Source organism: Haliotis asinina, chromosome 13, assembly GCF_037392515.1.
Source record: "Haliotis asinina isolate JCU_RB_2024 chromosome 13, JCU_Hal_asi_v2, whole genome shotgun sequence".
In the NCBI taxonomy this organism is placed as follows: Eukaryota; Metazoa; Mollusca; class Gastropoda; order Lepetellida; family Haliotidae; genus Haliotis; species Haliotis asinina.
The window spans coordinates 16,349,585-16,368,213 of record NC_090292.1 but is presented as its reverse complement, the minus strand read 5'-3'; the positions used below and the strand labels follow the sequence as shown (position 1 = coordinate 16,368,213).

Here is an 18,629-nt window from a genome sequence, read left to right as displayed (position 1 = left end):
AATGAGACTCTACTTGGGGCGGTGGGGTAGGCTAGTGGTTAAAGCGTTCGCTCTTCACACTGAAGACCCGGGTTCGATTCCCAAAATGAGCACTGTGTGTGAAGTCCATTTCTGATATTCCCCGTTGTGATATCACTGGAATATTGCTAAAAGCAGCGTAAAACTAAACTCACTCACTCGCTCACTCTTCTTTAGAGCAATGCGAGCAAACATTATAATCTCGTCACCATTTTGGAAGTATGATCTCTGAGCAAGCCCACGATAAGCAATTAATCTGATTACTCATAATGATTCATATTTAGCAACGCACCCATTGTGTCAAGACGCTGCCAGCTTTTAGAATCATTTTGACCAACCACTCCCACATTAACTGATCGTAAAGTCACACTGTTGAGGGGAAAGAAGCATTGGTTACTTACCATATGAGCTACTTCGTGAGACACGACGACGCCGATCCAGTTCTCATCAGAGGCTGAGGAAACCCCGGGTTCATACAGCAAGGTCTCCCTGTAGGTGATGAGACCCCAGTTCTCCATGGCTCCGGCGTTGAAGTCGGGGATGGCGATGTTGTCTGAAATGTACATGTTGCCCGTCGTAGGAGATGTTGTAGAATAGTTGAAGTCACATTTGTTGCGGTATTAAACAGTGGTGATGATTGTGGTTTGGACGGGTTTTTTTTGTATGTATATCTGCAATCAACGAAATGCTAGGTAATGACGTCACGTACCAGGCTTGTTGAACACTAGTTGCTCAATGAATGATTTGATGGTGGAATGACGTCACTTGTCTATGACGTCACTTATTTAGCTTGTACACATGCTGGTCAATTAACGAAATGATTGGTGGGATGACGTCACTTACCTAGTTTGTCGTAAACATACGAAGGAGTAAAGTACTCGGCGTATCTGTTAAAGATCCGGACGCCATGCTCCTGTGCTGTGGCGGTGAACTCGAGCCTCTCCGTCCACGCCCATGTCCGGTACTGTGTAGTGAACAATGTATTAACGCCATTCAGTATCGAGTGAGTGAGTGAGTGAGTCTATTTGTACGCTGCCTTAAGAAATAGTTTAGTTATATATTACGAGAGAGAGAGAAGGAGAGAGAGAAAGAGAGAGATGCTCAGCATTCAAACCAAGCCCAAGTCTATGCACTGACACTAGACGATAGTGAGAGAGAGAGAGAGAGAGAGAGAGAGAGAGAGAGAGAGAAATGCTCAGCATTCAAACCAAGTCCAAGTCTATGCACTGACACTAAACGATAGTGAGTGAGTGTGTACGGTTTTACGCCGCTTTTAGCAATATTTCAGCAATGTGACGGTGGGGGACACCAGAAATGGGTTTCATGCATTGTTCCCATGTAGGGCATTGCCACTGCGCCTACAACGCATTAATCCACTAACCTATCCCCACCGCCATACTAGAAAGTGATAAATATCCAAAATGGCTTACTCTTTTGGTTATCTGATAAGATGTTGTGCTCTTGTATTAGAGGGACAGGTTTGGTTCTTGTTTAACGCCGCTCTCTGCAATATTCCAGCTATGTGACGATATGTAATTAATCGAGTTTAAACCTGACAATCCTATGATCAGCGTCATGAACACTGATCTACGGAACTTGGATACGGTGACATGTGTCTCACTACCCGACACCGTTAGCAGCCCGACGACAAACATGGGCCACTGAAAACCAATTCTTACTCGTATCGTCCTGATCTTCGAAGATCGCCTTGTCTGTATCAAACAATCCAGTGATTAACAAAATCAGCCTGGATCTACGCAACTAGGATACAGTGACATGTGTCCTCAAGTCAGCAAGCCTGTCCCATATGTCGCCTCTTAAAACAAGCATTGGCAAATGAAGATCAATTCTAACCCCGATCTTCACGGGTCGAGGTGCCAACTAATTAGGTAATAGCGTTGTCTACATACTAACCGTGACGTTACTGGCCAGGTCTTCCACATACTCGTAGTCGCACACTATAAATGCCAGAAGGTATGTTGGCATGGTAACAGTTCTCTCGTATATGTGTCTCGTCATTCCTGGAACCCTAGACGAAAAGACCCCATCAAATATGGAAGGCAGGATACTTTAAGAATGCCAAGTTCCTTTACATATTATCATGCTTGAGTGAGTGAATATAGTTTTTCGCCGTTTTAGCAATATTCCAAAATTATCATGGCTGGAGACAGCAGAAAAGGTCTTTACATATTGATCCCATGTGGGGAATCGAACCCGGGCCTTCGGTGTGAAGAGCGAACGGTTCCATCACTAGGCTACCCCACAGCCCCTAATATGATGCTACTTTTCTGTTATTCTGGGGAATAGTATAAGAATCTGTACCGAAATGTCCCATCATAACAAAATATAGAACTTGTTTTTCTTCATTACTCGTGGGCTTCTAATCTGTAATCGAACAATAAAACATGACGATTTATACAGTGTACGTTTTGTACAGTATCGGACACGTGTGGACATGTGATTTTATGCGCACCGGGTGACATGAATATAGTTCAGCCTGTGGAAGTGGTCACTGGAATTATTTATAGGTTAGATCCATATGACCACAGGGACGTTGAAAGCCCTGGCCAAAGTAACGACTCTTTGGCAATCACAAGAAATGTGATAAACCTGGCTCCGTCTATTCATACCACGGAATGTTTAACGGAATTCACAGAGGAGTGACGGAAACCAGTCTAATGGTATGGCACTACATGCGATGATGTGACGTCATGATGAAGTACTTTCTGTACTGTGACAACGCTGTCATGCAAATCTGGAGCAGGATTATGCTTGAACAATTCCTACAACATAATGTGTTTCGAAACACCCAGGCAAACAAGCAAGCAAACAACAACAAAACCCAAAGAAAACAAACGAACTACAGCGTGTAATCGGTTTTAGAGAAGAATTGAGTATAAGAGAGATAATTTCTATGGAATCCGAGAAGGGACATTGTCGCGTTGTCGCATTGTCGCGTTGTCGCCCTCTCAAAAACAAGCAAAATGAGGCAAAAATTAACCAAAGCGCGACAATGCGACAATGCGACAACGCGACATTTCGCCTGTTTGTCGCATTGTCGCGATGTCGCGTGTCGCGTTTCGAATAATATTTTCTCTGTTCCTCCAAAGTGCGACACGCGACATAGCGACACTTTTCAAGGTCAAAATATGTCGCGTTGTCGCGTTGTCGCCCTATCTAAGATATGTAGGAATTCACTAAAACGCGACACGCGACAATGCGACAACGCGACATTTCATCAAAATGTCGCGATGTCGCACTGTCGCGTGTCGCGCTTTATTAACATATTGACCATAGTATGCATTTAACAAATTGACTGAAACGCGACACGCGACAATGCGACAAAATGTATGTCGCATTGTCGCGTTGTCGCCCTTTTTGTTACCGGTGCGCATGTGTAGAAAGTCAATTAATCTACGCATGCGCGGAAAATGTTATACTCTATTCCAGACTTTACTGGTCTTTCGCTACCTCCAACGGTTTTTTAAAATGAAGTAGTGTTCGAAATGGCAGTGGGCCTTCTCTTCTTGAACTTAATGCAAATCTTTCTTTATTGTTTTACATATTGCAAATGTATTTAGCCAGTCAAGTGTGTTCTAGCAGCAAAACGAATTAGTAGCGCAACTATTCATTGTAATCACGGCGCACTGTACCCCTGTCATTCAAGGCGGGGCAATTTGCTGTGCAGAGTTAGTCTCTTAGTCACACCAGATAGTTATTATCATACGTTCGAATACCAGCACCATACACACTAATCACTTTGGAGATTTTGATGACAGGTTGTGATTACAGGTTGTGAAAAACTAAAATATTGTTAAAATTCAAGCCACATCGGCATATTCATCAGGTGATGTCCTCGAATAGGTCACTATGTTCCACAATGTGGCTCCTGACAGTTTCGTGGTACAGTCCTGTCCGACGCTGATGAATTTGTCTGAGATCTGCCTCTGTTCAGCCAGCAGTGGATGGATACCAAGTAGAATTAAATATCACTTAACAATCCGTCACCTCAATGACAGTTTAGGTCGACTTTGAACGTCATAGTGGGAAAACGCCTTACGAATGGAATGTTAACAGTAAGATATTAGAAACAATGACATCACTTGGTAGAGTTGCGTACACTTGTAGTGCCAGAAACCAGCTTTCCCTCCCTCTCTCCTCTCACTCTTCTCGCCGCTCCACTCCACTCACCCAAGGTTTATTGGTATAAATAGCACGGTATTTCATTACAATGATGTATTGTGATGCCCGTTTTCATTTCTGTTTAAATCCTATATTATTAATCCTGCACATAGCCTGATTCACAATATGCCACATAATTTTTTCATACGGATACTAGATCCAGCGATACACATGTACTTGTATCTTTTCAAACCTACGGCTGCTATATCAAACAAAAATTCAGCAAAAGGGTCAGTCTGAATAGAACCATTCCGTTAAGCAACGACACTCAACCACTCTGGACTTCACGACTAGATGTACGTTCATTTATCATTGTTCTGATATCGATCCCTGGCTATCTGAACCCTTTAAAAACATCGAAAAATAATCATGCTTGTCATAGTTGTTTTTTTACATTCCGCCGTAACTAATAAAATTTTGATGAAATGTATTCACGCATTACCGCGCGTCGCGTTTTGTTAAAATATCGACTACAGTATGTATTATAAGATATTTACTAAAACGCGACACGCGACAATGCGACAACGCGACATTTTGATGAAATGTCGCATTGTCGCGCGTCGCGTTTTGTTAAAATATCGACTGCAGTATGTATTATAAGATATTTACTAAAACGCGACGCGCGACAATGCGACAACGCGACATTTCGTCAAAATGTCGCGTTGTCGCATTGTCGCGCGTCGCGTTTTATTAGTTACGGCGGAATCCAAAAACTATCACAAGCATGATCATTTTTATATGCTTTTTAAGAGCTGAGATACCCGTGATTCGAACTCAGAACAATGATAAATGAACATCCATGTTGCCGTGTAGTGTGTGGGTTAAGGGTGCGTGGTTAATGGCGCATTCAAACTGTCCATTTTGCTGAAGAATATTATGATTCAGTAGGTGCATGTTTGAAAGTAGTACATAAGTATCACTTGATCAAGTATCCATATGAGAAAAGTATGAGATATATTGTGAATTATCTCATGTGCAGGGTTAATAAGACATGATTCAAACAGAACTAAAAACAGACATGACAACACATTATTGTATTGAAATACCTGGCTAATTTGCGAAGCTTAACAAACATTGAGAGAGTGCAGCGGTGGAGGAGTGAGGAGTGGTGTGGAGCGAAGCGGAGAGGAGTGGGCTAGGGTGGAGTGGAGTAGAACCGGGCGCCGGAGGAGTGAAAGAGGAGGAGGGGAGAGGAGAGGTGTGGTGTGGAATAGAGTGGAGCTTCGCAGAGTAGGAGGAGTGAGGGAGGGAGAGTTGGTTTCTGGCACTTCAAGGGTACGCAACACTACCAAGCTATTTCATCGTTTCTTATAAACCATTCCTCCAAAAGAAACACATAGGCGATTTGTATTTTCACAACTCTTCTGTTGCCAGGCGTCTGAATGTTAGTCTGAGCAAGATATAATGATTTGCAACTCGTTGCAGCCAAACAGATATAAGAAACCACCGCCCCCTTTCAGGCAGACTTAGCGTTACCACTGCTGCTCAAATAGATACATGCGGGTACTACAGTTGCGTGATGGTACTCCCACGGGTGAGAGCACAACAGCCAGGGCACCCGGGCTTCAGAGGATGTCAGGTCAAACTGTACGGAACAGGCTGAAAGAGATTCGTTTGAGAACCAGAAAACCCGACGTCAGGGTCGTGCTACGTCGTCATCAACGTCTTCGCTTATTATTTATTTGTTTTATAGACATTATCTTCTTCTAAAGCACATGCACTCAATTACTGATGTAAAATTCATGCACTAAAGTCTATTTATGGACGAGTTATACACGTTTGAAACTTTTCTCAACAGATTTCTCGTCTATGCGTTTATTTCTTCGGATAGTATGTCACAATGATAACAGTCCATTCGCATGGCGTCTTCCCATTATCACGTTCAAAGCCGACCTAAACTGTCTTTGAGGTGTCGGGTGGCTACGAGATATCTCATTCTACTTGGTATCCATCCATCCACTGCTGGTTGAACAGAGGCAGATCTCGAACAAATTCATCAGCGTCGGACAGGACTGTACCATGAAACTGTGTCAGCAGCCACATTGTGGAACACAGTGACCCATTCGAGGACATGACCTGATGTTTCTGCCGATGTGGCTTGAATTTTAACAATATTTCAGTTTCTCCCAACCTGTCATCTGGCTATTGGCGAAATGTTCAAAGTGATTAGTGTGTATGGTGCTGGGATTCGAACTTATGATAATAGCTATCTGGTGTGACAAAGAGACATTAATCTGCACAGCAAATTGCCCCGCCTTGAATGACAAGGCAAACGAGTGCCCTGATTACAATGAAAAGTATCAAATATTTGTCTTGCTGCTAAAACACACTTCATTCACTAAATACATTTATATATAAAATAATTTTCAAACCAACAATGAAGATTTGCATTAAGTTCAAGAAAAGCAGTCCAACTGCCGTTTCAAGCACTACTTCATTTTAAAAACCATTGGAAGTAGCAAAAGAACCATTGAAGTGTGAAATAGAGTTTAACTTTTCCTGCGCATGCGTACTATAATTTTCTTTCTACGCATGCGCTTCGGTAATCGGAAAGGGCGACAACGCGACAATGCGACATTTCAATATGTCGCATTGTCGCGTGTCGCGTTTTAGTAAATGTTTAGGGATTTTTTTACACATCGTAGATAGGGCGACAATGCGACAACGCGACATATTTTGACCTTGAAAAGTGTCGCTATGTCGCGTGTCGCACTTTGGAGGAACAGAGAAAATATTATTCGAAACGCGACACGCGACATCGCGACAATGCGACAAACAGGCGAAATGTCGCGTTGTCGCATTGTCGCATTGTCGCGCTTTGGTTAATTTTTGCCTCATTTTGCTTGTTTTTGAGAGGGCGACAACGCGACAATGCGACAACGCGACAATGTCCCTTCTCGGATTCCATAAATTTCTCCAAATGTCTAGCGATGCATGGTTCACGATGGTTCACGCATACACACGAATACACAGAGACACGCACACACACGCACGCACCCACACACTCCTACACACAACTACACACATCCACCCACACCACAAACACACACAAACACACACAAACACAAACACACACATACACACACACACGCATACATACATACATACATACATACATACATACATACATACATACATACATACATACATGCATACATACATACATACATAAAACAGTCAACGGACCAACTAGCGCCTGTTATACTTTACAACGTCGCTTACACAGAATAAAGAGGGTGTACATCAATAAAATTGTCCTCATTATTCCTTAAGCACTATCATAAAATGCACGGAGTATCGCTATTTACACAATCTTAAATCAACAGATAAAAAGTCAAGTCAAAATATACTGAAAGGCAAAAGAAACGTCGCTGGAGATAGTGCAGACATCCAATGGCTTGTTGCCGTTAACATCTCATTATCCTAGCTACAGATTGCGCGAAATTACTGTGTATTTTTTAAAAAAAGTTCAAATATACTCTATTGATACTTACATGTCATTTCTAATATTGGCACCCATGAAGAGCCACCTCCTCGTGGTGGGTGCTGGGTAATGCTAAGTGCTCTTCTCCCGTGTGGACCCGGGATAGAATGTGTCCACAGCACCCCATTGCTTGTCGTAAGACTAAATTGGGCAACCTGTTGGCCGTGGGTTGCGTCCCGTGTCGGTGGAGGACGGGAACCTGGTGGTTGAGGGCATTTGGGCTTTTAACTACTTTCCATTTGCCTAACACACCACTTTGGCCCTTACTTCACCTAGACGGGTGGTTGAATTGGCCCGATTCAACCAATCGGCTGGTCATGCCAAGCCCTGTGCATGAATTATATATATATGTCATTGCACAAATTTTATTTGGACTTTTAATTTCGGTCTTGGCTGAATTATTCATCGACTTTTCTGGTTTTGGAATGTATTTGAAGTTCTGAATTTTGCCTAGAGTCTTATGCCCAGAAGGCGGTGGCTCATGGGCCAATTTGGTGGATTAATTCTTTGTAATTCTTCTACTGGAGTATATCATCCGGGTATCCTTGGTGCTGCAAGCTGGAGGCCCGCTTGCTTTAGCATTGTCCTTGTGATACTCTGTGGTGGGTGGGGAGCTCGGATGATGAACCATATTACACTAACTATGGCGTATGAAACCCCAACCAAAAAAACAAAACGTCCACTTGATATTGACCCTGTTGATACTGACCATAGACCGTCTGCATCGATTGAATATTGGCCGCGTTTCGTTGTTATTGAGACTCCTGAGAAGACACCGTTAAAGTTGAACCCCTTTGCTGTATCCAAGGGTATTCAAGGTGTTGCAGGAGAGGTGAAAAACATTAGACGCTTGCGTTCGGGTGCCCTGCTAGTAGAATGCGGGAAAAAGCAACAAGCAACGAGCCTGATGAACATGAAATCTTTCGTGGGCATTCCCGTCACGGTCTCTGCTCACAAGACCTTGAATACTAGTAACGGTATCATCAGAGATCGTGATCGATTGTTTGCTGATATGTCCGAAATTGACATAGGATCAGAAATGAAAGATCAAGGTGTGCTTTATTAGCAGCTATTAGTCCACGATTTTATACCTTCAGCGATATGTCTCCAAGAGACATATTTAAAACAAACAGATACATTTAATTTTCGTCAGTTTAATACATATCATTGTTTTGCACCTCCGGGTGATAGGGCCACTGGCGGATCATCCATTCTAGTGAAACAAAACGTTATTCAAAGCCCTGTTTCACTTAATACTAATATGCAGGCTGTTGCAGTGAGAATTACGTTACATGTAGCGTTTACGCTATGCTCTCTTTATATTTCTCCGTCTTCGACGTTTGCTAAAACTGATCTTCAAGCTCTATATGATCAGCTCCCGAAGCCCTGTATTATAATGGGAGATTTAAATGGGCACAACCCACTCTGGGGTAGTGTGACTACAAACACTAAAGGGAAATTGTTGGAGGACTTTTGTTCTGATAATGATTTATGTATTTATAATGATGGTTCCAACACATATTTACACCCTGGCACAGGGACTTATTCTGCTCTCGACTTGTCACTGACAACTTCCGAACTACTAAATGAATTCGAATGGTCAGTCCACGATGACCTCTGTGGAAGTGACCATTTTCCTACTATGTTAAAAGCTGTAACTCCATCCGATGTTCCTCCATCATCAAGACGAAATATTAAAAAGGCTAACTGGGCTTTATATGAAACACTGTGTGCTGAAAAACTTAAACCTGAACGTTTTACTGACGTTCCCGATGCTATTAAATGCTTTTCGGATGAACTGAATTCCTAGCTGATGAGTGTATACCAAAGTCCTCTGTAGTTCCACACATAAGAAAACCATGGTTCAACGATGAGTGCAAACAAGCTGGGAAGGCAAGGAAAAAAGCAGACCATTATTTCCGTCGCCATCCTATGGTGCATAATTTAATAAATTTAAAATTTTAAATGCTAAAGCACGGCGTACTTTTAAACAGAACAAACGCCAATCTTGGCAAAATTATGTATCTAAAATAAATTCTCGGACACCCATGTCCAAGGTATGGAACATGGTCCAGAAAATCAAAGGTAAAGGTACTAAATCTACTGTCCATCATCTTAAACATGAAGATCAATTACTTACTGATAAATCAGATATCGCAAATAAACTGGGCGAAACCCTTGCTAAACACTCTTCCTCTTCTAATTATTTACCTAAATTCCAGCAGTATCAAAAACAACAAGAAAAGAAAACTATTAATTTCAATTCTGATAATGGGGAAGATTATAATGAAACGTTTTCTATTCATGAACTCCATTCTGCTCCTGATCAGGCTCATGACACTGCTACTGGAGCTGATAACATACATTATCAACTCCTGAAGCACTTACCAGAATCCTGCCTAGAAACTCTCCTAAATATTTTTGATGATATTTGGACATCGGGTAACTTTCCTCCGTCATGGCGTGACGCCATAGTAGTACCAATACCTAAACCTGGACGTGATCATACGGATCCGTCCAATTATCGTCCGATTTCACTAACTAGCTGTGTTTGCAAGACCATGGAACGCATGATAAATAATCGACTTGTTTGGTACTTGGAAACTAATAACCTTATCACAGATATACAATGTGGTTTCCGGAAAAACAGAAGTACTGTCGATCACTTAGTGCGTTTAGAATCATTTGTAAAAAACGCACTGATTAACAAACAATATGCTGTGTCTATCTTTTTTTATCTTGAAAAAGCATATGACACTACTTGGAAATATGGCATTTTACGAGATTTACATGACTTCGGGTTGCGAGGTCGTTTGCCTGAATTTATTGCCAAGTTTTTAAATAACAGACAATTCCAGGTCCGCGTGGGCTCTACCCTGTCTGATCATTACAATCAGGATCAGGGTGTTCCACAAGGCAGTATTTCGTCAGTCACTCTTTTTAGCATCAAGATCAACAGTTTATCTAAAGTTTTAAACGATTCAATTGATGGATCGTTATTTGTGGATGATTTTAATATTTCTTGTCGTGGTAAAAATATGCATACCATTGAACGGCAATTGCAGTTGTGTTTAAACAGGATTAATAAATGGTGTCTTGAAAACGGCTTTAAATTTTCTAAATCGAAAACTAACTGCATACATTTTTGTCGTAAATACAAACCACATAAAGACCCTGAACTGTCTCTGGATGGGACGCCCATTAAAGTTGTGAAGGAAGCCAAATTCTTGGGTCTAATCTTTGATTCACACTTAACGTTTTTACCGCATATTAAATCACTTAAAACTAAATGCCTGAAAGCTCTTGACTTGTTGAAAGTGGTTTCAAATTCAAAATGGGGAGGGGATCAGGCCACCCTTCTCCATTTATATCGATCACTCGTTCGTTCTAAACTTGATTACGGCTCCATCGTCTATGGTGGCGCCTGCAAAAACAATCTTAAACTTCTTGATCCTGTCCATCACCAAGGTCTAAGACTTTGTCTTGGCTCCTTTCGAACTTCACCTGTTGACAGCCTGTACGTTGAGGCCGACGAGCCATCTCTTGAGCAGTGACGTATCAAATTAGCTTTACAGTATGTAACAAAATTATATTCCAGTGAGTCAAACCCTGCATATAACTGTGTTTTCAGCCCTCTGTGTGAGGATTTATACAATATGAAATCTTCACTTGTACCGCCTCTTGGTTTAAGAATTAAACCATTCCTTGCTGCTGCGGGCATTGAGCTGGAAAATATAGCTCTTTCCCGTCTTCTTTCTTCTCCTCCTTGGCAGTTGGTTAGGCCCCAAGTGGACCTAACATTGACCACATTTAAAAAATCAGAAACTAATGAATTACAGTATAAACAAGAATATAATGAATTGAAACATAAATATAGCAGTTATAAATCCTTATTTACAGATGGGTCCAAGGACGGTGGTGCAGTAGCTTGTGCCACTGTCATTGGATCCAGAACAATATCTTCTAGATTACCAGATAACAGTTCTATTTTTACAGCAGAGGCTAACGCCATATTAACAGCTCTTAAATATATTCAAAGACACCATAAACATAAACAATATATTATCTATTCCGACTCTCTTTCTTGCCTTCAGGCGATTAAAAATCTTTCTTGTAAACATCCACTTTTAATTGAAATATTTGAATTATATAATGATCTTGCTACTGGCCAGTACGACATCGTCTTCTGTTGGTTACCCAGCCACGTAGGCATTTCCGGTAACGCAATATCCGATCTTGCTGCTAAGGCAGCACTCAACAAATCTGTGACACCACTTCTTATTCCTTATTCTGACTACAAAGCTAGCATTAGAGCTTACACTCGTGATCTGATGCAGAAGAAGTGGGACATCCAAGTAGGTACAATGTATAAATAAACTACATGAAGTAAAACCCTACATTGGTTATACATACTTGGGTTGTCAGTCCAGATTTGAGGAAGTCATTTTGCGACGATGTCGTATTGGCCATACACGATACACTCATGCATACCTTTTAAAAGGTGAGGATCCTCCATTTTGTATCCCTTGTGATGAGAGAGTCACGGTCAAACATATTCTGCTTGACTGTGTTGAATTCTCCATCACAAGGGATAAGTATTTTACAGTAAAAACAATGAAGGATCGTTTTACAAACATTCATTCTCATTTAACTATAGGTTTTTTAAAAGAACTTGATTTTTTGGTTGAATTTTGAATAACATGTTCTGTAAATAGATGTATTTTAATTATTGGTTGTTTAGATTTGTAACTAGAATTGTTAGTGGCTGTACCCTCAAAGGGGGTTGAAGTATTGTAAAATTATTGTCCTCCTGAGAGGGTACGTAAGTCCACAAACAGTGAAAGTAAATTCTAAATTTCCAGGTTTTTAATCGTAGAATAAATGTCTTGTTATTGTATGGCTAGATTTCACAAAGTGCTGACGGCTGAGGGGATAATGTAAATCCAGCTAGGGTCCATGCAGGTAGCAAAAGTACTGTAAGTCCCCATGGTCCCTAGTATGGTGATCTACCTTCAGCTGTTAGCAATATATAGCCCATTTTTACATTGTATTGTCCTTTATAGATAAATTGTTTTAGGTATAGTTACTAGTTTTATATTCTAATCTGTGATATCCTAGCTGTTTTACTGTCCTTCGATGACAGATTTTATAATAGATATATATTTCATTTTAGTATTAAATGTTCTCGTCACGATATGGCTGAGATATTGCCAATGTGACGTTAAATATTAACTCACTCACTCACTCATTTCTAATATTACCACGCCTCTCTTGCCTTTCAGAATATCAACCGAGGTAGGAGTGGTGAATATGTTTAACAGAGCAACTCCGGAATTCCTTAAATATACATGCAAGTACCCTACCCTGTCGGTTCCTTGGTTTTAAGTTTGTTGTTAGACAGGGCGGTGTAGTTTCTGCCGGTGTCCTCCTGCACAACCAGAGAGATGTCAAACTGGGCCTTTAGAGCAGGTTCATCAAAACATGGGAACGCCTTTCTTGCGTGGGGCGCTTGGAACTGGGTGGTTGCCAGGTAGCTACAAATAAACCGTATGTGTAATTATTTAAATAATCGAAATGCAAATGCCTCGTTGAACCGGGTATTACCCAGTGATGAAACCGCTGAAAAAAAGTATATATCCTTTAGTGGTCAGTCGGGTTTTCATTGTTTGGTCACTTATACTGTGCACTCTGTGCAATATTCCAGCTTTATGGTCTGGAAATAATAGTGCGCGGACCAGACAATTCCGTGATCAACAGCATGAGCAAATATATACATTATTTTCATGACCTCTCGACCCACTAAGTCGCCTTGTACGACAAGCAAGGGTAACTGAAGACCAATTCTACCCCGGATCTTCACATTTCGTTGAGATGAAGCTTGCCGTTGTAGTATGGTACCTTGTGATTATTTCTTGCAGGTACCGTGTAGCTTGATGATGGTGCCACTGTGCGCAATATCTGTGCCATTGAGTTTGACCGTTGCAGGAAACAGCTTAAATCCCTCTCACCCACTCACTCACAGGTCGTGATATACTGATATCCTGTTCCATGCTGCGTTAACAAAATTCACAACCTTTCTAACGCATTCCTGTTCAAACCAGTTGGAACAGATCTTCAGTAACCAACGTTAAGGTCAGGCTCATCACATATCAGTTACTGGCTTGTCTGTTTCAGCCGCAATAAGGTCATGAAACTGAACAATGGTTGCTATTTGGTCATAATATCATAATAATTATATCATAACATAATGGTCACTTATATCACAACCCATGGATACGACGCGCGTCTTCAGCAACCCATGCTTGCCACAAAAGATGGCTATGTTTGTCGTAAGGGGCGACAAACGGGATCGGGAGGTCTGACTCACTGACGTGTCATCGGTTCCCAACTGCGCAGATTGATGCACAGGCTGAGACCCGATTATTCACAGACCGCCGCCATATAGCTGGAATATTGCTGGGTGCAGCGTAAAACTAAACTCACTCACTCACTCACTTACCGTCAGATCACTGGCATGAACGTGTAAAACTAGACACAGTGACCTTACCCAGCATACATGAATCGTCTGGAGGAATACTGACTAAATTTGAAGATTTCCGATTTACCATATTCACGAGATTATATAGGTAGACGAAAGCAAAATATTTAAACTAGCATGTCTGGAAAATATTGTGCTGAATCCTTCTAAGAGCCACCCTCTAACATCACTACAAACTTTATAGATCTATTTGCTGACGTTGGTCATGTGCTTTTGCAAAAGGGCGTCACTATGAGCAAAAAAAATGAAATCTTAATTTAAGCCCATGGTCTTAATAACGGGGGGAAAGCCTCGTTTAAGCCCATGGGCAAAATTTCGTGTGGGCCTGAATACGAGAAATGTCTAAAATGTATCTTACATTTTTTCATTGTTTTCTTCGTAGAAGCTGAGATAAAACCCAGTTCCGTCCTGGGTTAGAGGTCCTCTGAAGGTCATCCCGATCGAGTAATGATGACCAACCTCCATCACTTCACCAAGATGAAGAGTAACAAAGTGCCGCAGTTCCTCATACGTCACGTCCACGGCGATGCCGGCACTTGTGTTGACGTTGAGCACCGTCACTGACGCCGTGTCGATCACCAAGGTTGGGTGAGCATGGAGGACAATAGAGTCAGAGGCGGACTGCGCAACTGTGTGTATTGCCACCGACCCGTTGAAATCAAACATAGAGTCATTTGTACCGTAGATGTTAGGCTGGAGCTCAACGGAATAGAGGTATGGTAGAACGGTGATTGGAAGACGGTAGTTGCTTGGTGCGACGGTCGGCGTCGGCGTTTGTGTTGGTGTGGACTCAGATGGGGTTGACGCGGTGGTGTTGCTGTGACTCTCGGAGCATGCAGTACCTATAAGTGTATGTTATTATAAAGATATTGCATGATACGTGATTGGATAACTTCGGAAATATTTGCACAAACATGAATTAGGCCTAGCCCACTATTAAACTTCAATTATCTGAGATCTAAGATCTTGACTAGAGTTGATATTTACGATATTATCGATACACCAGTGATAGTAGGAATCAGAGGAAGGTGAAGGTGGGACGTTACGGTGAAGGTGGAAGGTGAAGTGGGGCAACTTGGTACAAATCAGAGTATAACGGACGTGTTAGAGCTGAAAATTCACGATAGAGAGCGCAGTTTTCACCAAATCCCCATTTGGCAGTTGTCCTGTTACGATCATCAAGACAGAGATTGCTACAAGAACTGGCACCTAGATCCTTACCATGAATACATTATACATTAGCACGAAGTACTTTCGATCTTGCTCTTTCACAGTAGTGTTGATCATTTTAGCAACATTCCAGAATCATCACGACGTATGCTTGCCATAAAAGGGGACTATGCTTGTCGTAAGAGGCGAGTAACAGGCCCGTGAAGGTCCGGGTTAGAACCCATGCTTGCCATAAAAGGCGATTATGCTTGTCAGGTGGTGAGACTCGCTGACATGGTTAACACACGTCATGGGTTCCCAATTGCGCAATTCGATGCTCATACTGTAATCACTAGATTGTCTAGTCCAGACTCGATTATTTACAGATCACCGCTATATAGCTGGAATATTGCTGAGTGCTGCGTAAAACTAAACTCACTCACTCACTCACTCCAGCTCCTAGTTTTCATTCTAACTACTTACAATTCAGAGGAAAAAAATTAAATGAAACAAAAATGAAATAAGATAATATACACATGGAAATATGGTGTGTGTTTTTATTCGTTTCAAGAATTTCACCCACTGTACAATGCAAAAAAAATAACTGGAAAAACTGAAAAAAACTGGAAAAGAATGAAAGCATTCGTTTCCATGGCGATATATGTTTCGTTTATGTATGTAATATTTCGACCCAAATCCGAGCACCAGCAACAGAAAGTCTAGTCTAAACTTGCAAACAAGAGTCTTACAAAATCTGCTATATCATGCGGTCTCATTGGTATGTTATCCTGTACTTGTGCAGGTCAGGTCGGTAATTTATAACCCTTTGTCTTCATGTCAATATAGATGATATATCTATCTTTATTTTCACAGTTGACACTTATATCACACAGAGGTGCCCGGTGGCTTCCGTTTTATAGCATCCTCTCACAATCATTACTCAAATCTGGACCATCTCGTAGCAGTACCGTAACTGTCAGAATCAAAACTCCCTTTTCACTTTATTACGGGTGGCGGCGCTCGTCAAGCTGAAGACCCTGTTTCGATTTCCCACAATGGAACAATGTGTGAAGCTTTTTCTGGTGCTACCCGCTTGTTAAAACTAAACTCACTCACTCACTCAAATTAGGACATGTTCATGTGCGTCTCAGTGCGTGTATTACCCAGAATGCCCTTACAGGAACTGAGCATACGTCATGACAATTAAAAGACCGCTCATTTTATCAAACAAGACATACGTCGCGTTATAAAAAAAATCGTATATATGATAGATCAGAATAACTGCTCGTCGTTATATTGACATATGCAAATATTATAATTTCTTTCAAAAGTGTTTCAAAATATTTGATCACGCAAAGATAACAATGCAAATGTCTGTTTATACCGACATTTTAGTTCTAAAATATCGTGATAGTTATGTCATCCAGCAAAAGGGAAGATTCACGTTTATATCAGAGGAATTCATATTTTCGAATAATTGCGATACAAATAAACAAAAATGTGAAATCAAGTTTACTTTTAAGGACGTCCATTTATTCAAATCGGTGTCGGGGTGGGGGGTAAGGTTGGTGGATGGATGGGTGGGGGAGGGGGTTTGGATGGATGGTTTTATCCTAATGCGATGTTGGATATGTGCAATATTTCATCATGATATTGAGTGCATATTTTTACATTAGAATTACGAACTTGACACTGAAAAAAATTGAACATGATGCATTGAATGTCAAAAACACCATCTGATTATTACTGGCCTTGTCCGAACTTTACGGATGTCTGTTTTTACTTCGTAACGATCAGGGTTAGAAATGTTCTTCTTCAGGTCATGCTTGGGGCAAGATGCGACTAACGGGATCGGGTGGTCAGGCTCGTGGACGTGGTTGACAAATGTCATCGCATCCCAGTTGCTTGGATCAATGTCTTTTTTGCTGATGACTCGATTGTCTGGTTCAGACTCGATTGTCTGGTTCAGACTCGATTATTCAGGACCACGCCATGTAAAAGGACTGTTACTGAATGCAACCTTAAACAATGAACATTAAACCAAATGTTTTAAAGTTGTGTTTGTATGACGAGGCTGGGGATCGAACCACCATCATTCTGTCCACTTGCCAAACTCTCAGTCCACTCGACCAGACTATGACGTCACAGAAAATGATAATACTTACATATCTCCTCCCCCTCGCCATCTTGGACGATACCGATGCACAAGGCTTTTAACTCCTCCGGGCTCATAGTGACAGGTGCAGGGGTGGTTCCTACACCCCCACACTGACACACAACTTCCCGGGACCCTGCAAAATGTACAATGATCCCCACCCCGACAGAAATCGCGAGGGACAGCAGGAGCAGAATAAATCCAGTTGCTATGGAGACGCGACATCCTTGGCTGTTCCCGTCACCTCCCTCAAATGAAGAGAAGGAATCTCCGTTCATCCTGTACTTGGAGCTCATGACGAACTAAGGTGTGCTCTCTCCCCCGGGGCTAAGCCTCAACTAGAGGAATTCTAGATTATATGAGATACTTTACCTGTTATAAATATCTGGGACCATTAATGGCGGTATTGCCCCACAGATGTCACAACAAGTGTTCCATAAGTGGTTTCTACTATTTCATCAAAGCTTCAGTGAAGACATGTAGTAAACCACGATATAACGAACTCAAAAGGCCCTCTGATTTTAGTATGTTTATAACGATGTTTGTTCTACGCACTTTACCTGAGATAGTCATGGGTACGAGACAGAAAAGAATTCGTTATATCTGTCGCTTCGTGATAGGCGTTGTTTACAGTATTACCTTGTTTACCTCGACGTGTTTGCCAGGATTGCTCGATGGAATATCTAGGAGATAAACATACTGAGTGAGTGAGTGAGTGAGTTAATATTTAACGTTACATCGGCAATATTTCAGCCACATCGTGACGAGAACATGTTTGATATTGAAATGAAATATGTATACATTATGAAAACCTGTCGTCAAAGGACAGTAGAACAGCTTGAATATATCACAGTTACAATTAAAACTAGTGTGGAAAGTTAATTTAGCACTATTTGGGCAATACAATATGAAATACGGGCTATACATCACCAACAACTGAAGACAGATCATATTCTAGGGACAGATAAACATAGTAATATTACTGTCTTGGAAAATCACAGATATTTTACGAAATTGTAATAGCTTAAATATGAATTAAAACCAAACACGCAGTCTGGTGTTTTAAATGTAAAATTTAGAGCTATTGCAATTTTATCATATTC

The 18,629-nt window shown here is 41.3% G+C and overlaps 1 protein-coding gene across 1 annotated transcript in view; it reads right to left on the bottom strand.

Moving 5' to 3' along the window:
- The window catches only part of LOC137260466 (aminopeptidase N-like), a 37,152-nt gene extending 19,290 nt beyond the window's left edge, over positions 1-17,862 (bottom strand). Inside the window, exons 1-6 of the mRNA XM_067798131.1 lie at positions 17,537-17,862; positions 14,581-15,064; positions 13,048-13,218; positions 1,933-2,047; positions 862-982; positions 420-571 (exon numbers count right to left, since the gene is read on the bottom strand). Coding sequence (XP_067654232.1) covers positions 420-571; positions 862-982; positions 1,933-2,047; positions 13,048-13,218; positions 14,581-15,064; positions 17,537-17,822 — 1,329 coding nt within the window. The 5' untranslated portion in view covers positions 17,823-17,862. The remainder of the gene's footprint in view (positions 1-419; positions 572-861; positions 983-1,932; positions 2,048-13,047; positions 13,219-14,580; positions 15,065-17,536) is intronic.
- Between the last annotated feature and the right edge of the window lie 767 nt (positions 17,863-18,629).